At 42.6% G+C, this 23,672-nt stretch overlaps 2 protein-coding genes and 1 long non-coding RNA gene across 3 annotated transcripts in view; 2 read left to right on the top strand and 1 right to left on the bottom strand.

Moving 5' to 3' along the window:
* The first annotated feature begins 493 nt into the window (after positions 1-493).
* Positions 494-13,770, top strand: LOC135552754 (zinc finger and BTB domain-containing protein 38-like). The gene is given in 4 exon segments (XM_064984575.1): positions 494-814; positions 1,342-2,029; positions 2,032-2,108; positions 8,718-13,770. Coding segments are annotated over 3 exon segments (4,050 nt in total). The 5' UTR covers positions 494-814; positions 1,342-2,001; the 3' UTR covers positions 12,663-13,770.
* On the bottom strand, positions 3,959-18,690 carry LOC135552766 (uncharacterized). Its single transcript, XR_010457497.1, has 3 exons — positions 18,620-18,690; positions 17,492-17,555; positions 3,959-4,474 (listed from the first exon to the last, which is right to left on the bottom strand). It is a non-coding gene; the product is annotated as an uncharacterized LOC135552766 (long non-coding RNA).
* LOC135552756 (ras GTPase-activating protein 2-like) overlaps positions 17,862-23,672 on the top strand; it is a 48,984-nt gene continuing 43,173 nt past the window's right edge. Inside the window, exons 1-2 of the mRNA XM_064984581.1 lie at positions 17,862-18,088; positions 21,063-21,186. Coding sequence (XP_064840653.1) covers positions 18,031-18,088; positions 21,063-21,186 — 182 coding nt within the window. The 5' untranslated portion in view covers positions 17,862-18,030. The remainder of the gene's footprint in view (positions 18,089-21,062; positions 21,187-23,672) is intronic.

Raw genomic sequence — 23,672 nt, 5'->3', positions numbered from 1 at the left:
GTATCAGAGAAAAATGTGTGAACCCTCCAAGTGCAAGGGAAGTTTGAGGAAAGGGGAATTTTTTTAAGAGCAAACATTTTAGTAGTATAATCAGAAAGATAGGCCACATAACCCCACTTCATTTGTTTAAATAAACTAACTCATACTCACCCTTTACATCATAAGAGGAGAGTCATGTAAAACAGAACATGTTTATATATATATATTTTTTTTTAAATGTCTTTACATTGCAACATTACAAAGGACACGATGGATAGTTTTTAATGTATTATTGTTTAAAAACGTGTCTTTTAAGTTGTAAAAATCGACTAATCATTCAATCTTGTCCAAATACCTCACTTCGGGGGGTGAAATGGATCAGATTCCCGCACACACACGGCCCTCACTGGTACTGAGCTCTATTATTAGCCTGAGTCAGATTCGCTAAACACCGCCTCCTCAGCTGGGTCTGGGAGGAAAAATATTCATTACGTAACAAAATATCTGTCTCTGGCTCCACTTCCTGAATAGCACAGTGGCTAGGCCTGCGACAGCCGACCAGCCCAGAAGCCTCACTTTCTCTCTATTTATATGTTTGGGCAGAGCTCACTCTCTTTCGTTTATCCCTTGCAACACATTCCCACCACCCCCCATGTCCTCCTCTCCTCTTTGTGGGTCAGTGATGCAGCAGGAGTGACGCAGCAGTGTCAGCGCCTCATCGGCCTCCAGACGGGCAGTGTCTCAGGAGTGGACTGGAGGGAGAATTTGTGTGCCCAGGCTGGGCACAGACACACACACAGGCAACCAGCCACCAGTAAACAGGAGAAGGCGGAAGGTAAATTATATGGCTAGGCAGAGAGAGAGCAGGCCTGGAGCTGGCTAGCAACAACTCTCTTTCCTACACTCTCTCTCTCCAGAGGGACTGCTCACTTCCATAGCGATAGCAAAAGGGCCTGTAGGACCATCAGGGAATAAACATGTTAGTCGGCTACTGAGCATGTGTGAGTTGGATGTGCCAGCGCAACAATAATGAGGATCAGTGTTTATATACGCTGTGTGTGTGTTGAGAGAACAAGGCCTAGTCAGGCTTGCGCTATGGGCTCTGTTTCCCTGCCGATCAATGTTCCTCTAGTCTACTCTCTAGCTGGACTCTGCAAGTGGCTCCGGACAGACTGAGGCAGTAAAGGCATGTCTTTTGTTGTGGTTTTGAAAATATCCCAGCTGTAAAACAGTTGTGTGTGTGCCAAAAAAAAGAGGATGTCAGAAGGAATATCTTGACAATTTCTATTAAAACTAAATGAAATGTTGAAAGTAAATGGTAAAGTCACATCAAACATTGTTGATATGTGATCTGTCTGACAGGGATGAATCTACAAGCAATTATTCAAGAGTGAAAGAAGAATTCATCCCAGAGAATGGCAACAATGAATCAACAGGTTGGATCATTTTAATATCCACAAATAATCATGTGTTCATAGCAATATAAATTTGTCCAAATGATTTGTTCAAATTTCAACCGCTCTTGATGTATTCTTTGTTTGCAAGACATTCAAAGTACTAACTGTGGGAGAGGAGTTGTGGTAATTGAGACAAACAGTAGGTACTGCAGGCACTTAATTTGCAATTCTCAAAACTGTAAAAAAATAATTAAAAAATCATGGATGGTAAAGGAGGGCTAGACTTATTATTTGTTTTGGGATGTTGAGTTCCCCTGCAGTGCACCAGTGGAAATCGATTGTGCAGGCAAGACTACAAATACAGGAAAAGTGGGGAGGAAGCAGGCAAGACCATTAACCATATATAGCAGGAACGTCTTAACACTGAAGGAAGAGAACGGAAAGACACCAGAGGAAAAAACTGAGATAAAGGCATGATAGTGGCCACTCAAACATGTCAAATCATATTTCCTTTGGCTTTAAGAGGCTCCCTCCCAGAATGTGTAAGGTTCGCAACCTTTACTGTTTCATACCATGCTGTTAAGGTAGCACTGTTTTCTTCAAAGGTTGCCACAGCAACAAGGTCATGCCAAAGTGCAGCAGCTTACAGAAGTGTGAGGACTGGCGTGCTCCAGGCTGGTGTACTGCTTACCCAGGCAAATGCAAGCAGACCGGGGCCTTGATCGCACTCAGGTAATGTCAACAATCAAGCCGGGTAGGCCTGCACCAGAAATAGCTGGCAGACAGCTGAGCTTGTGGTTAATTGTGTGCGTCTCGATCACAACCACTAGTAATGAGCAGAGTAGAGAGAAAGCAGGACGGGACAGAGGCATGGGGATTTTCATGATAAGCTGAAGGAACACTGGTAGAAAGTGCACAACAAATGTCTTCCATGCATTTCATGAGGCAAATCTGTTCTGTGAGACCAAGTAAATGTAAAATGTGCATGGATGTCACACCCGGGTGCAGAAGCCTCATCCCTGACCCCGGAAAGAAAGCAAAGACACGTTTGCAAATTCAAAAACACTTGTAATAAAACCCCTCCGCCTTCATACGCATAAAGCAACTGTGTGCATCTACAGCAGCTGGTGGGGCTAGCATTTCCCTGCCTGCCTGGTTTAGCCCCTCCCTCCTGCACTCTGCAGTGCTGAGGCATCCCTCTGTGTTCCTATCCATCAGCAGCCTCCACAAAGATGACGGTCCTCCTCTCCCCCTGCTCTCTTCTACATCCATTTTTCTCTCTCACTTTGAAAGTGCAGAAGTAGATGAGAGAAATAAACCATATAGTCACAGATCTCATTGATTATGCTGCTATATACAAACAAGCTTTGTAGGCTTATGTTCATGAGGCAATGCACACAGATGTGCTGACAAAGAGTGAGAGAGGGTTGAGTGTACACAATAGCACACACAAAGAGAAAGTGCATGTGTGCATAGGCATGAGACAGATGGAGAGCGTGATGTGACTGTGTTTGAAAGTGAGCTACAGATCCAGCTTCCCTTTTGGACTGTGATATACAGTATGAATGGTGTAGAAGTTGAGCAGAAATGTGATTGTGGGTGCACTTTGTGGTATGGTTGAAGTTGTATCGCCGTAACCCCGGTAGCAGGCATGCAACCTAGGTCTTTTCTCTGTGATCTGTGCAGCACGGCGTAGTGCTGTGTGATGTAGCACTAAGCCACTCTCTCTTACCGTCCTCAGCCATGATTAATAAAGTTGCCGTTTCCTGCTTGGCGACTGCAAAGTAGATGACGCTGGGCTTCAGTTGCCCGGGCAGCACAGAGGCAGCAGACAGACCCATAGTCCAGTCTAGCTATTTTTAAACTTCAATGTGGGAATCCTGTGGTCAATGGTCTGAGAGCTGGGGCAAGCCAGGACAGGACTGGGTGGAAGAGGAGACTGCGGGAGTACTCGACCAGGACCTAGGGAGAGACGAAGGACGTTGAAGCAGAGTAAGCAGCGTAGAAAGAGAGAGGGAGGGAATGAGAGAGGGAGAGGAGGAAAGAAAGACAACAGCGAAAGCTCTGCCTCCAACGGCACCACTGAGCAGCGACGAGTCTAGAAAAAAAAGTGCCTACTTTCGCCTTCCTTTCACAAAAGTTTTTTTTCCTGTACGGTAGAGAATATGGACTATAGTGGAAGGACGCTGCGTAATGTTTTTGGCTGTTCGCCTTCTGTGTCAGCTGTTCGCCTCCTGTGTCATTTTATCTGATTCGCAAAGGTATGTTCTGCACGTTTCCAACCAATCTACAATCGATCTTTAACGGAAATACACATATTGCATGGGGTGGCTTGACTGGGTTCTGCTATGCCATTTTCGCTCTTTGTTTGACTAGACAGCTTGTATTCAAGACAGTTTTGTTCTCGCCTTGTGGATCACAGAAATTAGGGAATTTTAATTTTTAAGGGTTTGAAATGCATATCGCATGATATTCTAAGGCACAGTGAACTAGGGTGTGGCAAAGAGACAACCGTTCATGACAAATTCAAAAATTTCCGCTCAATGTGTGAACAGAGTAAAGCACATCAAGATGAGAGAAAATTGGTCATATCAGCCCTTATTGAAAAGAATCAACTGAAACCGCAGATATGCGGGCAATTTCCAGATGAAAATACAAGGAAAGCGGCACAAACCAGGGGAAATCCGCATCAAGGCTGAAGCACATCGCCTGCCATAAGCAGAAGATAGAAAAGTCCATCGGCTGCTGCATTTCTGCTGCAGACTCACACACACACACTGACACATATCCAGAGTGGAAACAAAGGGCGGCGAGCCTCCAATGCGGTGGTGTTGGAGCCTGGGAGCTCTGCGGTGCTGTGGCTCTCAGACAGGCAGGGCTCGCTGCAAGGAAGGACCAAACCAAATCCCCGGACGGCTAATGCAGTCGCCCACCAGCCCCACCATCCGTCTGAATCTGAATCCCAATAAGTGCTGCGCCACAGCATGTTGCCATGACAACATAGGCCTGTCAGACGGGGAGGCAGGAGGCTGTGTTTCCCAGCGATACGCAAGGCTTCTCTTCTCTGTCTGCTGCCAGCCATATTGTAATCGTGGCACCTAGAGAAAACATGAGCAAAAATATATATTTTATTAAGATTTATTTTTCTTCAAGTGTGCTTGATCACTTTAATAATAAGTGACTACGCATTTTTATGTTTCAATACGGACATTTTAAGTCATATTAGTGTTTATGGCCTGGGGCGGAATGTATGGTTTATTGCTGTGCAATTATGTAAATCTAACCTCTGTCATTAGGTTATTTGTTCTTCCCTGCCTTTTCTGAGTAATATGTAGAATGTGATGCTTAGGACAGTCAGTTGAAATATAGAGACTAAAAATGAGTACAGTTTCAATATTAAAACACGTAGATGTAATGTAGTTGAACAAGCACTTGGGTGCGATAGGGATGACTCTAGGGCAGTTTTCAACTAAGGGTATATGGAAAATGATATTTTTGCTACGAAGAGGTGGTCTCATCTCAACATCATGGTCTAATGGCAATCTGGAGCAGGGACAAATGGTACCCCATAAACGGGCAGCCATTTTAACCTACCCCAACAGCTCACCTTCAACAAGGATAAAGTAGACTATAGAAAATGGCCGCTTTGCCATGGAAAATTACAGTATCAGCATTTGGTAGTACACATTTATAACCTGCCCTACTATATGCATAACAACAATGCCACAATTGCAGAGCAGACCTATACCATCAGATAGCCTTGTTCTCTCTGTAAGCAAAGCTGTGGTGCGCTCCAAAGCACCTCTGCCGGACATCAGGGATTGCATCTTTGATGTCAGACCGGGAAAGAAGACATTTTGCATTAGGAAGTATGTTGTGACGCTGATCTTAAAATAAACATGTTTCCAGAGACCTCTTTGAATAGAAGTCAGGGACAAAAATCACGGGATGCTAATAAAAATAGAACTATGTTGCCTAGGCTTCAGCAGCATATAGGCATAATCATTAATAGTCATGCAAACAAAGTCAAAAAGAAATGCTGATAGCCTAAATATAGCCTACCTCTAACTTCAGAAGCTACTTGCCTTTGCAGATAGGCTTTTACACAAGATGATGCTTAGGTTGACAGAAGTGTTGCCTCAGACCAGTCCACACAGTGACATAGGCCCACTCCCCTGGGAGGAACACACAGGAAGTGCTGTGCTATTTAATGTCCTCTTAGGTTAGACAGAAAGACAAGAGATATTCAAATCGCCCTGAACCACATGCAAAAGCATCGGAAGACGTTACACAAGACATAAAACAACCCACTGGGCACAGACTCCAATTCAACATCTGATTCCACATTGGTCCCATGTAATTTCATTGAAATGACGTGGAAACAACGTTGATTCAACCAGTGTGTGCCCAGTGGGAATGCTCTACAGATGTCTATAGATATAGTGAAGCAGATGGCGTGTTTGTGTAAGCCGTATGTGCGCGCCATGAATGTGCGATTAGGGACTGGATTAGCAACTGAATTCTACACTGAAAAGAGCTAAAATGGTCAACATTGTGGTCGTTCCACTACAGTGGCTCCGTAGCCCAGTGCAGCGGACCCGTTTCAATTATAGGGCGTTGGTTAACTATTCCTGTAATTGTATTAGCTCTGTCTCAGCTCTGTCTCAGCTGTGTGTGGGTGAGAGCAGTCAAAACAATCCTACAGTGCTTATGAATAATGAACTAACGCTAGGGGCAGAAAGGGCGAATGAGTCAGGTGAGGCAATCTTACCATCTCATTTACTGCCATTAACCTGAGCCTTCAGTATGAATTATGCTGATGTACCTACCAGCCAGTAAGGGCAATGACTCTAGCATGGCTGGTGACCTGGAGTGGCATTGAACGTTTCACTGAAGCAGAAAGAGCGACTCCACATCCTGGGTGAATCACGTTTGTCCTCATTCTAGTTTCCACTCCACCAGATGTATCACTTGCCAGGTACAAGTAATTTTTCTTCAGGCACTTGACTGGCGCATGTTTAGTGTGGCAGCCTCCAGACTGTAGTCTTTCTGCGTTAAGTAGCCTAATGTGCCTCACCAGATTAGGAAACAACGAAACAGAGAAGAGTCTCCAGAAAGCCATACGTCTTCAGGAATAGATTCACAAATATATATTTAACAAAAATATAAATGCAACATGCAACAATTTCAAAGTTTTGACTGAGTTACAGGTCATAAGGAAATCAGTCAAATTAAAATAAAACATTTAAAAAATGATTAGGCCCTAATCTAAGGATTTCACATGACTGGGAATACAGATATGCATCTGTTGGTTACCTTATTAAAGTTTTAAAAAGTTGGTGCGTGGATCAGAAAACCAGTCAGTATCTAGTGTGACCACCATTTACCTCATGCAGCGCGGCACATCTCCTTTGCTCTGCATCAGGCTGTTGATTGAGGACTGTGGAATGTTGTCCCACACCTCTTCAATGGCTGTGCGAAGTTGCTGGATATTGGTTGGGAACTGGAACACAATGTCGTACATGTTGATCCAGAGCATCCCAAACATGCTCCATGGGTATGCAAGCCATGTAAGAACTGGGATATTTTCAGCTTCCAGGAATTGTATACAGATCCTTGTGACATGGGGCTGTGCATCATCATGTTGAAACTTAAGATGATGGCGGCGGATGAACGGCACGACAATGGGCTTCAGGATCTTGTCACGGTATCTCTGTGCATTCAAATTGCCATCAATAAAATGCAATTGTGTTTGTTGTCGGTAGCTTATGCCTGCCCATACCATAACCCCACCAGTGATCATTTGCACACTGAAGTCAGTTATGAACCTGGTGATGAGACAGTTTGTGCAGAAATTATTTGGTTGTGCAAACCCACAGTTTCATCAGCTGTCCGGGTGGCTGGTCTCAGACGACCCTGCAGTTGAAGAAGCTGGCTGCCGTTGTTACATGTGGTCTGTGGTTGTGAGGCTGTGGGAAATATAGCCAAATTCTCTAAAACAATGTTATGGTAGAGAAATTAACATTAAATTCTCTGGCAACAGCTCTGATGGACATTCCTGCAGTCAGCATGCCAATTGCACGCTCCCTCAACTTGAGACATCTGTGGCATTGTGTTGTGTGACAAAACTGCACATTTTAGAGTTTATTTTTATTGTCCCCAGCACAGGTTGCACCTGTGTAATGATCATGCTGTTTAATCAGCTTCTTAATATGCAACACCTGTCAGGTGGATGATTTCCTTGGCAAAGGAGAAACGCTCACTAATAGGGATGTAAACAAATGTGTCCACAAAATGAGAGCAATATGCTTTTCGTGCGTATGGAACATTTCTGGGATCTTTTCAGCTCATGAAACCAACATTTAACATGTTGCGCTTATATTTTCAGTGTAGTTCTATTACATACGAGGCAAATATTCAGAAATGTAAAATAGAAATATCTGAAAGCAAGGAGTTTAATTGAATTGGTTTTCAGACAATGGTGAGTGCTCATTTCCAGGTGTACACATTTTTTCCAATGTATGGTCTATGCTGTTTTTTCCAACAGAGAATCATCAGAAATTCTTCATGTACAGCATTGTAAACATTTTGTAAGGGTAATGTCAATAGGACATTTTTGTACTGTTGTTACTTTTCACTGAGTAAATATTACATTAGTATATTCTCATGAGAACTAAGCATTGTTCTGGTTAATCTATTTAAATAGGCTTGTGGAAAATAAGATAGGGCCTACAGTTGTTCAAGATATGGTATACCAGCATCATCTCCTTAAACTTTGCTGCCATCTAGTGTGACAAAGTAAGAGCTGGATGGCTTTCTTATAAAACTCACACATTCCACTTGATTTCTATAAGGGCATTACTGCCAAATCCAGCCCATGCTTAATCAAAGTAACATAAACCATATACCTTAGATTATCTCTGTATGAAAGGAAATGTTATTGTTTGCACAATTATACCCAACTAATATTTTGAAAACTAAAGAATCTAACACAGAATAAATAACACAATTTCTAATTCCACATCAGAAAAAGTATGTACCCCTTTCATATGTTTTTCTTAAATTCCAGAATGACAATTTAGTAATTTTTACATTAGTCATTTAGCCGACACTCATCCAAAGCAATTTACAGTAGTGAGTGCATGTATTTTCATACTTGTCCCCCGTGGGAATCGAGCCCACAATCATGACGTCGCAAGCGCCATGCTCTACCAACTGAGCCACATGGGACTCAGTTGGTACAAATGTAATGACGTGTACATATTATTCATTGTGACTATAAGAAATGGGTTAACAATGTTTCGAAACCAATTTGAAATTTCCTTTATGTCCTCTATGCAGATGACCGTGACGTCTCCCTGCACCCAGGGCTTGATGGACAGCTCCCATCCTCAGGCACTCCTCAGCAGGCTCAATGAGCAGCGCTCCCAAGGCCTCTTCTGTGATGTCACCATCGTGGTGGAGGATGTAAAGTTCCGGGCCCACCGGAACATCCTGGCTGCCTGCAGCGGATACTTCCGCAGCGCCTTCACCTCCACTGAGGTGTGGACTTCCAGCCAGGTGCTGGAGCTCATGGACCTGAGGTCTGAGGTGTTCGCCAGCATCCTCAACCTCCTCTACTGTTCTAAGGTTACAACATCACCTAGCACAGAGGACACTAGATGCCTGATGGCAGCTGGAAAAAGACTGGGGATTCCCTTCTTAGAGAAACTAGTGGAACAAGACAGGCAGGACTCAGGTGGGCCACAGATCCAGACCTCAACCAACCCTGTTAAGACCACAGGCCGTAGTAAGGCCCAAGGGCCTCGTAAAGCAAAGAAAGAGACCTCCAGGCCAGAGGAACCAGACAGTGCTAGAGGCCCGAGGATCACCAATGCTTTCTCTATCACTGAGGTGGGTCCTGGGAACAACCTCTTCACCCCACTAAACCTGCACAGGGGGGAGAGGCCATCACCTGATCTTGGACAGACCCCAGCGGGCTGCCCTGCCCCCTGCCCCCTCGCAGTGGACAATGAGCCCATGCAGGCGCTGTCAGAGCACTCCTACGCAGTCATTAGCCAGGGACCATGGGACCCTGAGCACAGGGATGGCAACCAGGAAGACAACAAGAAGGGCACCAAGCCCACACAGTCCCAACCAAGACAACTGGCCAGCAGAAACAGTGGCCCACTCAAAAAGCGTCACAGACTGCGAGCCGCCTTGAGTAAAAGCACACCTCAAACACCGGCTGTAGCACATGAACCTGTGCATCCAACTGGAAGCAGCCCGACATTAATTAAGCCCATTGTACAACATGTGGGAACGTCACCCCCGTCATTATACCCGCAGACAAGCAGGACCAATGAGCTGCCTCTAGCCATTGATAATGGCTACAGGGAGCTGGACCCACCTCCACTTTCAGCCTACACAGATGATAGCATATCGATCTACAGCTGTGAGCACTGTCCAGAGATATTCACCAATAAAGCACTTCTCACCGTACACACAGAAATGCACAAAAAAAGGTTTGTCAGTCATTTGTTTTGCAAATTTTGTCGCAGGAAGTTCATGCATTTGAAGCGGTTGCGGAACCACGAGACGGTGTGCACAAAATCACAGAGGGGCTCGCCTGAACACGAGCCCCAAGGCAAAGAGGCCGGGGCAGACCATCATTCAGACAGCATGCCAAGCACGAACAATACAGTAACTAATGTCCAGTTATCTCCTACTGAACTTCCTGACCCTTTCCCTCCAACCAGCCTCCAAATGAACCCCAAGTCAAAAACACTGCAGGCTGTAGATAAGTTAGTGAAACCTAGTGGAGGCCAGAGGGTCTATAACTGCAGTGTGTGTAAACGGGCATATGTGACCGTCTCCAGTCTGAAGCGCCACGAGAATGTTCACTCCTGGCAGAGGGCATACCCCTGTCACTACTGCAATAAAGTGTTTGCCCTAGCCGAGTATCGCACCAAACACGAGATCTGGCACACAGGAGAGCGCCGCTACCAGTGCATCTTCTGCTTAGAGACCTTCATGACCTACTACATCCTAAAGAACCACCAGAAGGCCTTCCACGGAATCGATCCCAGATTGTCTGTGAGTAAGAAGTCAGCAAATGGAGGATTTAAGGGCAGTGTTTACCCCATCAAACTCTACAGGCTTCTGCCTATGAAATTTAGAAAGAGACGGTACAAGACTTACAGTCAGACCTATTCAGAGGAGCTGGAGGGCAGTGAGCAGGCCCCGCTGGGCTGCAGCTCTCCCATCCCTTCATTTGATGATGGTGGTGCTATGAGTAACCAAGATGCTGCTATATTCTCAATGCCTGTGACATTCATGGCCACTCCAAAAGTTGTGGCATCAGTAATGCCACGCATCAGTTTTGATCAGCCCTGTGACCAAGATGTAGACCAAGATGCAGGCACAGGAAAACAGGCCTCTCACTCTGAGCATAATGGGCCTCCATATAGCTATTCAACCCCCTTGGCCATAATGCAGGCAGGTGGGGAGTCCCCTGCAATGGACTATGGAGATGGTGCCGCATTCCAAAGGTTTAAGAACCAGGAGGGCAACAGTCACAATCTACCAATCCTAAAAATTAACCCACCCAGCTCTCTGAACAGGCTATGTGAGCTCTCAGCTGCAGCTCAGAGAATTGAAGCCATGACCAGTCAGCTTTTTCTGCCAGGGGCTGAGAGCCTGGTCACTAGCAAGACTGGAGGGGGGGGAACTGAAACATACATTGCCAAGCCTGCATGTCCAGGTCCCTCCGTGGATGGTCACGTTCTACCCCTCTGCCAGATCACAGTGAAAATTGGCAATGAGGCAATCATTCGCCGAAGGATCAAGGGCTCCAAGCTGTTCCCCAGGAAGAGGAAAAGAAGCAGCGGGAACCAGGTAGAGGAGAGGTGTTGGGACCAGGGCCAGCCTACAGAGGGCAGCATGGAGATCTCCAGCCTCCGCTTCAGGACAGAGGTCACTTCTGTCATAGAGCCAGAGCCATGTGATGACCTGACTGACCGTGACACAGCTGACAGGCTCTGGCGTCCCTATTACTCTTACAAACCAAAGAAGAAGAGTAAGAAACTGAGATCCAAACACAGAAAAGAGAGACGTCGTCTATGCTATTCCATGACATCCTCATTAGTGCCCAGAGCCAGCAAAGACTACCTGGATAAAGGATGCAGAAGTGCTGAAGAGAGCATCTCCAGCGAGGGTACAGAGCTGAAACAACGTCTCAGAAACACCAGCCCAAAGACGGCATACACCTGCGACATCTGTGCAAGCACCTTCATAACGGCATCTGGTCTGAGAGCGCATGTCATTGGCTGTCACCCAACTTTCTGTCGGACCTGCGCAAAGCAGTGTCCCCCCGGCGAAGCCCCCAGTGCCAGCTTTGAGACCGCTGAGGACAGCAGGGATTACGTATGCAAGAGCTGTATGGAAAATGGCTCCTGCTTTGACAATTGTGCCCGCAGCCCCAGCACAGAGAAGCGGTATCGTTGCTCCTTCTGCCCCCAGCGCTTCCTCTACCTCGCAACCAAGAAGAGCCATGAAAAAAAACACCAAGAGACAGCAGGAAAGGGGTACAGCAGCGACAACTACTCCACAGTCCCAAAACGCCAAGCAATTTTGGATTTAGGCTTAAATCTGAAAAAGCATATCATCAAAACAGAGGAAGGGGAGGATCAATATAGCATCGACAAGGAGAGCAAAGTGCCAGAGGGATCACTAGGCAGGTTCTCAACAGAGAAGATAGAGCCTAAGCACGAGGAATGGGAGGACACAGGTGACTACATGTCAGTGGCGCCCGAGAAAGAGATTCCATTTAGAATTAGTGATGGACACTATCAAAAAACTCCAATGTCACCCCCCTGCACCGACACCTTTTCTCCTTCCCCTTCAGAGATGCGGTACAGAAAGCCTTCCCCTTCAGAGATGCAGTACAGAAAGCCTTCCCCTTCAGAGATGCAGTACAGAAAGCCTTCCACTTCAGAGATGCAGTATAGAAAGCCTAAAAAGCGCATTGAACACAATCCGCAACATCAGACAAGCCTCACGTCCAAAAGGCAGAATCAAGTAGACTATATCGGTAGAGAGACACCCAGCCATAAGGCCCCAATGACCACACCAGGAGCAGACAGTCATTTTAGCTATGGGCAGTCTTCTTCTACATATCTGAAAAGAGACTCTGTTACTAGGGCAACCACTCCCTCCTCGCCCAAGTCAGAGAAGAGTACATACAGTGCAAAGAAGAGACCTCTTTACAGACATAAAATTATTTCACTCCTGAATGATAAGTATTAAGTGATTATATGCCTATGTAGTAAGTTGCAGACCTACAGTCAAATACATACAGTACCATTCAAACGTTTGGACACAGCTACTCATTCCAGAGTTTCTTTATTTTTACTATATTTATAGAAAATAGTAAAAATAAAAACCCTGGAATGAGTAGGTGTCCAAACTTTTGACTGGTACTGTATGTCAATAGATTTCAAAGCTGTGCTTGATGTAGGTTAGTTTGATTTAAGTTAATTTGCCCAAAATAATGGACACGAAGGAATTGACCCAAACTAAATCAAGTTCACCTCAAGTACTTTGAAAACATTATTTGATAGTGTTTTTGACCTGGGCCTAGAAAACAGATCTAAGTTGCCAATGGAAAGCAGATATTGAATATGAGGACCTAACTGACATTATGTAAATATAATTTTCTTCACTTATAACAAAATAGGTAATTTTTCATGTTTAAAAAAAAAAGTGATTTATTTTTGTACTTTATTTTGCTTTGAGACTAGTTCATAATTATTGTGCTGTCCATATTCTATACCTATGCAGTTATTTGCACTTTATAATAATTTATATTTACACTGTATAGGCTACCATTCATATTTAATAGTCTGGTAGTGTCATTACCACATGCACCATCAAAATGAATGTGTTACAAAGTTGACAAACTGCAGTTTGTCAGAGGGAATAAATAATTAATCAACCAGTAGATAATGACAGGAAGAAAACATACATGCTTGTTTTTATATTCCTGTGTCTTGGGTTATTTAGATAAATAAACAAACCAACCTGTCTGGAATAGCCGAGAAGAGCTGTTAAGCTACATTCTCGAATTAAGAGGACAAATTAATGCATGGCACACACATACACACCCTCCTATTGTTTAGATTAAATAAGCACACAGGAGGACATAATTTGTAAGTCCTTGCACTGATGCAGTTTGCAGCTGTTACTTTCATAAGACAAATATAAATAAAAACAAATCTAAGCCATCTAATATTTTTACTCTTTACTTTACTGAATGCTCCTCTACCTTTGTGTTAAATGTTTTGCCTAACTTCTCAGTTGTATTACCTTCTGTAAATAAAAGTGTGCAGTTTGCAAAAGTGCAAATGCTTAGTAAATCTGACTGTCTTTACTCTGGTGCTCTGTTGAATTCAGTTCTAAAGTCACTTGGTGGCCTTGAGGGTCAGCCCATCTGAGAAGTTAATTCCTTTCCCATCATCCCTCAACAAAACCCAGCAACATTTTTGAGTTTGGCCCACACAAAGCAAAATCCAGATGTTCCCCTCTCCCCATCCCCCTGGAGTCGGAACTGGCCCCGATCTGGTAACAGGTTTATTAGGTAGTACAGTACTTACCTTCTCCTCTGCAACCCCCTTGTTACCTAATGCTACCAGTTTCTAGATAAACCTTAACTACTGCTCTCTGCTCCTTCAATTATTAAGTTGACTGTGTTAATGAAGATAAACCATTGAGGTGGCTGTGAGTTACAGGCCATGAGAGTTTAACTATCTACAATTGGCTACACAGTCTAAATAAAGTTATTGATGAATAATACACACTTGGCAAATCAAAGCATAGTCATGGAGTAGTCATCATGGCTGATACCCATAAGGACCGCATAACCAAATGCAAAGCAGGTTAGGTTTATACATTGAAACTTCCTCTGGTTTATAGAAATGGCAAATTGAATCACACTGGTCTCCTCTTCTAACACAAGCATCTGGTCATCTAATCTACTTCCTTCATGATGAGGTAAGTGGTCACATAGATAAAAACATCCATATGGGTGATTCCTCACAAAATTAGAACAAAAAGAAGAGTATGATTTTGGGGATTTTCATGAAATGTAGTCTATATAAGGTTCCTTTGGTGGAAGGTTTGTTGACATATTAGACATTTGCATCTTAAAGCATAATTGATAAATCATTCATTGAAGCTGGAATGTGACATTTACCCAGGCCTCAATGGTTCATCTGTAGGTGCTACAAAGCAGAAATTGTCATATGAAACCACTAGCTCTGCAATATGAGTAGTATTTTGATTACAAAACCAATTTTCTTTCATTCATTTATAAATATTTAAAATATACCATTTTTGATTTGGCTAATGTTTCGATATATTGTTGATCATAACATACTCTACAAGCACAAAATTCCCAGAATGGGATATCTGCTACTTTGGAGTTGTAATCCAATATGTAAGCATTACCAACAGAGTGAATGTGAAAACAGTTGCCCTCTGCTGCCGATTTGCAGGATGTGCAATGATACAAATAAAGGAGCATGCTATGCCAATTTATCTGAATAAAATGGGCCATAACTTTAAAACTAGGAGACATCCCACTCTGGAACTTTGATATGTCTGTATTGTATATTATGTTCATCACTATATAAAAACATTTGACTAATCACATTTTTTATATTTTCATTATAAGATAATTTGTATTAAAATCAAACTACTACTCATATTAAAGAGCAAGCGGTAAAGCTTCAAATGACACACATTTTTGCATTGTATCACTTACAGATGAAACATTATGGAGCCTTAAACGAGGCCTGGGCAAGGCCAAAATGTTACAAATGTTCCAACTAATTATTTCTCAAGTATGATTTAAAGCGCAACTGAAGGCAAACTACTTCTCTGATAGAAAACAGCCCATGTGGCATCGATATTAGTCAGAAACATTTATTCTAGTATTAAAATTGACGACAACGTGTAAACAGGATCATTTTGATAAAGTCAGTCTCGTCCAAAACAGTGTCATGTACACGTTTAAAGTGTTGTTTAAATAGAAAACAAATTGACAATACAACTTTCAGAACAGTTACATAAAAATAAAAAGAGACTAGCCTGCTGGCCTTACTGGGTCGATAGGAACATTAGCCCGAGCTATTTAGGAGGGATATCACACCTGGCACAGTCTAGTTCTGTTTTCCTGCCGAGGGGTGCCCTATACCTACACCCAGAGAGGATTAGTTGAAAGTTCGGGTGGCTTGTTCTAAAATGATTTTGTGCAGAGGGCCCTGAACTTAAAGATCTCATCCAGACCTGTCTGTTTGACTCCAAGTATCTTGCTTGCTGTGGTGATAATCCTTCTCAGCATATTTCTCTGGCTGACAGTGGCATTGCCAAACCAACAAACAATACAAAAGGTTTAAATAATCTCAATGAAAGATTCAGTATAGCACAGTCAACATTAAAAGATCCCAGCTTTTTGAGAAAGTACAGTCTCTGACCCTTTTTGTAGATCAGGTCTGCACATTTACTCTACTGAAGCTTATTGTCCAAGAGGACACCCAGATATTTGTATTTCTCTACAATCTCTATGATCTGACCTCTGATAGATGTTGCAGAGGTAGGTGTTGTACGCTTCCTTAAGTCTACACACATCTCTTTGGTCTTGTTGGTATTGAGGACCAAGTGTGATTTGTTACACCACTCTACAAAGTCATTTAGGACTGGGCCATTGTGTTCCTCGTCAGCATGCAACAGGCTGATCAAGGCAGTGTCATCAGTAGTAAAGTAACTACATGTAATCGAAAATGTAATTTACATCATCGCCAAAAGTCATTATTAATCATGAGAGGGACAATAAACAGTATCTAGTAATGCATCATACTCCCAAGAAAGGTTAAAATCTCACCTTTCTGGTAATTGTTTTTAGAAATTGCTCAGGTGTAGTCACTTTTGAAGACACAAGCTCAAGTACACAGTACAAATAAGGAAAATATGAAATATTTTATATGACGTATTTCCTATTAAACAAAACTGTATGAATATGGCTTGAAATGACGTATGCTTTCTAAATGTAGTATAATCAAATTATAAAACCTCTTACTATAAGATTTCACCTTCCTTATAACTGTAAAATACATATTTGTTTGTCTAGTGTTAGAGAAAATGTACATATTTTCTAAAGGGCTCTCTTGATCAAAACACCTGCCCCCAACGCTGTGAACATCAAATAGAGCTATATTAATTTCATATTAAATTTGTCCATCTATGACAAACAGAAAAAAAATATTGTTTAAAATCTATAGAATATTTAAGATTAATGGCTATAAATCAATCTCTGAATATGCTATAGTGATGAAACCACTCTCACCTGCTGCGCTATGATGTAAGAATTGCAGGCATGCGCTTTTTCAGTGGATGTGATGTAGGGTTCAACCAGGAGTTGATGGACAGTCAGAAGAGCGAATTAAATGGTAGGAGCTTCAAGTGGTTTCAGATTTAATGTCCTACGTCACACAGGCAGACAATATACTACTGTGTCCGTGGGAACCAAGGTTATCGCTCAATGCATGCCATTTTGAGCTAGTATCTACAGATCCAATTTCTAAGTGAAAATGTCAGTCGGAACAGTACCAGAACCATGCAGGTCCCCTAAACAGGGGACTTTACGTCTAAGAGGGATACAAATTAATGTCAAATATATGTTAACAATCCTTCCTCCAAAGGACCCTTCTATTGATTACATTTTGCGAAAATCCCCAAAATCATTATATTTTTTTCTAGTTTCATGAGGAATCACCCATATGGAAAAAAAGATCAGGTTTAGGATTAAGGTTTTCAAAAGGGCTTGCAATAAAGTGGGCACAAGGGTTTGGTTAGGGTTTTGAGGTCAAGATGGACTGGTGCTAAGGTTAAGGGTTATTAGGACATGGGTTACAGTTTTGAAAAATAAGTGAAGATAAGACTGGGGCTAGGGTTTTCTAAAGTTAATATAAGGTTGGGTCTAGGGTGCTGTTCCAGTGGTGTAAAGAAGATTGGCACCTGAATTGACAGGCACAAGGCACTATCATTTCTGCTTGCCTTGAGCAGGCAGGTGTGCATACCTGTATTCCCTCTGTCCTTGTGAATAGTCTTGGATAAGAAATCCATTATCCAAACTGTGACTACCTTGAAATAAGAAAGAGAAGAGAGAAGTGAACATAGCCAGTTCCCTGTATTACTGAAAAAAAGCACATTATCCGACTTTGCAAAACTATATCAGCAGTAGACCTGAACATTAACTTTCAAATAACAAAATATCAAGAAATGCTCCTATGGCAAGCACAGAAGTTACAAGTATTGTCTGTGCACATTCCGTGTCTGTCGGTCGGGTACCGAAAGAGGAGGGGGGAGGCGCATCCTCTCATCTTTGACACTTTTTTGAGGTGTGAATCCTGCACAGAGCTTCCACTTGTTTTACAAACTGTGAGAGTCAGTGCAGTGAATACTATTCACACAAGTCTCTCCAGTCTAGTCTAATGTCAGCGTACGGCCAATAGCGCTCGTAGTGACGCTGCAGTAGGTTGGCCCTTCGCTTGCATTCATAAACGGATATTATAGCTAACGTTGAATGTACTAGCTACAGATACAGTCAAGTCGGACCATGGCGGAAGAAGAGGACACGAAAATACGGATTTTACAAAGCCTGCGGGGAAAGATATGTAAGTGCGAACAATGTATTTATTGTATCGGCATTCTTCAATTGAAGGGTTTAACAAAAAAGTAAACGACGTGAAAAAAGAGGGGCGCGGTACGATCAACACAGCCAGTTCATGAAGATAGATTGAGACATTGTTGTGAATGAATGTTGCCCGGGCCCGATTAAACTTGTTTTATATTTTCAGAAAACGTTGACACAATGTAACTATTTATTTCAATATCACAGCTAAGTTATCTAACAAAAGCCTATGCAAAGACGGGCTAGTTAGTACAGTCAGTGGTTTGAAATCCACACACACGCATCAAAACACATGAGCAAGGACTGGCTAGCTTTACTGTTAGCTGGCTCGCGCTAGTTAGCTACGTTGCTAATTTAGCTGTCTATTTTTCTAGCAAACGTAAAGTGCTTTCCGTAATTGTGCCACTCCCTATACAGGTAATTAATTTGTTTCAATGTATCTTATCTTAGCTAGCTATCTAATAATAATTTGTCATTCATAGCTAGTTCACGCTACCAGTAGCTAGCTAGTTACCTTGTCTCGGTTCTCATCTTGCGAAACGCTCGTGGCAGGAAGTTGTCTCCGTGTGTTGGTTAGGTTCTGAAATGTAACTCTGTTGAAATAACTAACTAGTTTCGATATTACTCTAATCCAGATTAGTCATCACTTGAGAAATTATTTTGAAATTTTAAACCATACCCTTATCCATCAGGGTTGGCTAATAGCTGGTTTTCGTTACTGTCATATTGATAAGAAAGGGAAAAAACGTGAATTTACCCAGATTTGGAAATAAATATTAATTTCATCAAAGATAATGGATACAATATATTCTTCTTTGAGTGGAATTTTTACACTTTCTGGATATATTTGGTCACAAACACCCTTGTCCATCATTCAGCAGGAAAATAACCTGAATTAATAAAAGTTCCATAATACATTCTATAAACTCTGTGTGGCCCTTGCAATGCAGTTTACTCACGTGAATAAGATCCATTAAAAGTCATAATCATAAGGACCGGTGATTTACTGAAATTTCTTCCTTCCCATGGATGTCTGGTGCATGCTTTTTTTTTTCAATTAAGAGACTTCTTGAGGTCCTAAACACAATTCCACATCAAGACCACATCCATCATTTGTTATTATCCTCTGCATGTCATTTCATGACTTGCATCTATGAATAACAGCTAGCCTATAGCAGATATTTAAGTAACTTTGTCAAAGTCCATTTGATAAAGAATTGGTTTGACTTCATAAACATGCATCTGGCTTTTATGCAGACAGTTTGTTAGTTTTGAATGAGCACAGTACCACACAGGATCTTTTGATGGAATGTTACTGGCACACAAACAATACTGTCAGCTTTGTTAGGGTAGCTGTGTGAGAGAACAGCACCATTCACACTATCTACTGCAAAATGAGAACAACATGCTAAGCATCACATACATAAACCTGTTTTGATTGCAGGAAGTCTAGTAAAGTATGAATTTATCTCAATGGTCTAAAAGATGGGACTCCTCCTTTGATCAGGGTTTTCACTAAAAAGGACTAATCAAAGTACCTGCCCTTGGTTATAGACTACTGTACCACTACTCTACCAGTATTCGCCCCCTTCCTCCCCTTCGCTCTGGCTCTGATGCTAACTTCTGCAGATGCTGTCATGCGTGTACAAACAAGCACAGAAGTTGACATGCACAAAGTACTGTCATCATAGGTGTGCATTTAAACATAATAAATTAATGCATTATGCACTTGCACGAACACAAATCGGCTGCAAAACAAATGGCATTTTCACTAACATGCATTGATTAGCACCCAGGAAACGAGAGAAATTGAGGAACTACCCATTGCAAGAAAATCAGTTTGCCATCTTGCGAAACCTTTTTTCCTCTTGGGGTTTCTCTTTGTCTTAAATGAAAAAGTGTCAATGGAAGTCGTAGTCTATTCAGTACAAACAGAGAAGTTTGTATAAGTGTAACATTTGCTCTTTGACCTCTTGCCTCGGTGTTTCCATGGCAACCAGTACTTTTTCTTGTGAGGATGGCATGGAGGAGGATGGAGTTAGCGAGGGCTTGAACTCTCCTGCAGGTCAGGCTCACCGGGGCTTAGTGGCAGCTCAGGGCTCTGCTGTAGGTTTTCACAGCCCTTTTCTGGGATTAGACCTATATTAATAGCCCTTTTAAAGAGCCTGATCCCCGACTCTGGCTTTTCTCCATTCAAGTTTGTTCACCCTTACGTATCCCAGACCAATTTAGATCACTGTCAACCACTACACAGTGAATAATCTTGTGGTTCACACACATTGATGTGTGAAACTATTAAAACATGAACCTGGTGACGCGTCATATAGCAGATGTAGACAGACAGAGCTCTATTACAGGTAGTGGTGTGCAGTCCTTCTTATGGTGCAGTAGTATATACATTTTAGTGGGTATTTGTTGCTGTGCTGTTGATCCAGTTGCAAGCAGTTTACCTGGCTGGAGATTTCTGAGGTGTTTCACATTTGTGAATCAGCGCTCCACTGTCAGAGCCAGGAGCATGATGAGAGGAAGTTCATGCACTGTCCTCAGTATCCTGGCTAAATGCATCAATGAAATGACTAGGCCCCCTACATGCCACATCATGAAGTTATCAAAATAAATCTTCAGAGAAGGCCTAACTTCAGTTGAAACAAAATTATCTTTAGGGTGTTTTTTACTTTTTAAATCAGGGCTGTTCAATGTCAGTCCTGGAGGGACAAAAACAATTGTTTTTCCTCCTCTCCTTCTAATAATGAACTACCAGGTAGAAACAAAATCCAGAAGTGTTTAGGCCCTCCAGGACCGGAATTGAACAGCGCTGATTTAAATGTTCACATTGGTATTATCAACCATAGTAACAGCAGTTCGATGGAAAAGAGACCTTGACAATTATTTGACTGAAGTCTATTTTCCACGTTAGCACCACCTGCCTCTCTGACCCTCCCCTCCATATCCTGCAGGTGAAGGCAAGAACCTGGGTCCGTGTTCGGGGCCCAACCGACAGCGGGACCTCTGCACCTTCTGCACCATCAGCCTGGACCAGGAGGAGGTATTCCGGACCAAGGTGTTTGACAAAAGCCTCAGGTAACATTTTTTTTTTATAGTAGTATTATTATAATGATATTATATAATCTATGCCATTTAGCAGACGCTTTTATCCAAAGTGACACAGCCCTGTGCATAAATTTTACGGATGGGTGGCCCTGGGTTTAAATCCACAACTCTGGCGTTGCTAGCACAATGCTATATCAACTAAGCCACAATCTCTCTCCATCCTCAGACTAAAGGTAGTCACTATCTGGCCATGCTACAAAGGTCTGAAGTCGGAAGTATGACTTTCTCTCATAAAATATGATTTTAACCACTAACAATAGGCCTAGTCCTAAATAAAGAATACACCATTCATATACTTGCTCATCAGTCACAATAATCTAGCCAATTATGTTCTTTGTAGCATGGGCATCTAGTGATCACCTTACAAAAGGGCACATGTAGGCTACCTTCGTATGTTCAAAAGTACCTCACAGCACTGCCTGCAAGAATAGCGCAGTGAAGACATTGCTCTTGTCATGTTAGCCTAGTCTATATTGCACTATTGCCATGGTGATATCATATGATGTGTAACATCCTCTTCCTGCAGGGCCCAGATCTTTTTTCATTGATAATTTTGTGTCAATGTCATCAGGCAGGGTAATAACAGTACGATTTCCTTAACATCTCTCCTAATGTTGAAATGTGTTCTTTACGATCGATGTGGAGGTGTCATGTAACACTATTGAAACCCTTTAGCCTTAATGTTTATTGTAGCCTGGAGACGACTAGGACTGCCTCCCTAACTAGATGCGCTTCTCGAGTCCAGGAAGAACAGAAGGACACCCTGCCGAGTCGGATGTTTGTGGGCATAGTGTCAGTTGGGCAACACCAGACGAGGACAGTGTTAGCTCGGCTAAATCCTCTACGATGAGAGCAGACATTTGATTTGAAACGAACTATGCTGCTTACAAGCTCCCCATTCAGAGCTGTCTGGGGGAGATGGACAGGGGTAGCACCTAATGTTTTTGGTTCCAGTCTCGCTCATCTCACTGTAAACACTGTGCTCGTCTTCTCTAGGTATTTCACAACGCACAGCAGTTTTTTTTCTTTTTTCTCTCCACTGTCGCAAACCCGCCGTTCAAAGGGCTCCTTTTAGTGTCTAAGGAAGCGTATCCTCCCTCTCTCTCTCTCTACATCTCTCTCCCTCTCTCCCTACCTCTCTCTGTATATGCATGGTCTTTCATATGGCTGTAAGACTTGAAGAATCTCTCTCTGTAGATTCCCAAGGTTGTTGCCTCCCGCCACTGTCCTTTTGCACAAAGTTGTCATATGTGACAACAATTGCATTGGAGCAGCTATACCGGTACCATATTATTCTCTACTTATGTGGGTTCAAAGGACAATGCCACTCAAACTATATAGAACCTTCAAAATATAGAAAGCACAGTATGATGCATTTTGTGACAATCTGTGAGAACTGTGACAACTTCAGCATTTTGATTGCTGGCAAATGCCAGAAGATTTTGAGTGGAATTTTTCTTTAACGTTAGGATGTGTTTTGTTGATTCTAGGGCGTATTCATTACGCCGATTCTGTTGCAAAATGTTTCTTAAACTGAAGCGAACTGGGCGAAACGGGGAGGGACCTACCTGAATTTGTCCAATACAAACTCTTGTTTGGACTAATGCTTACACCCATTTTCTGTCTGAGAGGGAAGGAACGGGACAACGAAAGAGAGAGAGTGTGTGTGTGCGGAGGCTACAAGTGTGTAAATCCATGTGATTATGTGCACTGAAGGATGCGTGGGCGTCTGCAGCCTGTTGCCAAACCCTCACTGCGGAAGTGACAGGCAAGGCATTTCACCAACCGTGCATGCAGTATTACATAGAAGCTAGCCACACTTGAACAGATCATAATGTTATTAGCACTGTTTGACTTTATTAAGATAATGGAACAAATGTCTGTCAGTTGTCCTGTTTTCGTACTGGTTTGTCATACACCTGCTAGCAATGCTTAAACCTGCTTAGCTTCAACTGTTTTGAGAAGGCTGCAGAATGGTGTAGCTAACAGCCACTCTGGCTTCTCTTTACATAAATTATGCCTCATACCAGAGTAACTACCGAAGTAACAATTTAGTATAATAACCATGTAACAGGCTAGTGACTATGTGCAGTTATGGTACATTACCATAATTGTATTTTCTTGAAAAATATTAATAACAGTGACTGTTAGGCTCATAAGGGCTCTTTCTCAATTGTCTAAAAACATATGTCCTCGCCACCTCCTTCATTGCACTGATATGAAAGAACTGACCAGGTGAAGCCTGATGCGCTTTCCCCATATTGCTTTCACCTAGCAACTATTTCTAAGTGATGGGGAGGAGACGAAAATATAATAGATTTTTAAGCAATTGAAATTGGGCTCAGGACTGCGAGCGAGACACTTAACCCAATGGAAGGGGGGAAAAATGTACAAGGTTTAAGTTGCACCAGCTCCTTTTCAAAACATTCTCGCCTGTCGGCCCATGCATAGTAATG

Source organism: Oncorhynchus masou, chromosome 13, assembly GCF_036934945.1.
Source record: "Oncorhynchus masou masou isolate Uvic2021 chromosome 13, UVic_Omas_1.1, whole genome shotgun sequence".
In the NCBI taxonomy this organism is placed as follows: domain Eukaryota; kingdom Metazoa; phylum Chordata; class Actinopteri; order Salmoniformes; family Salmonidae; genus Oncorhynchus; species Oncorhynchus masou.
The sequence above is the reverse complement of the archived record's forward strand: the minus strand, read 5'-3'. Positions and strand labels throughout refer to the sequence as shown.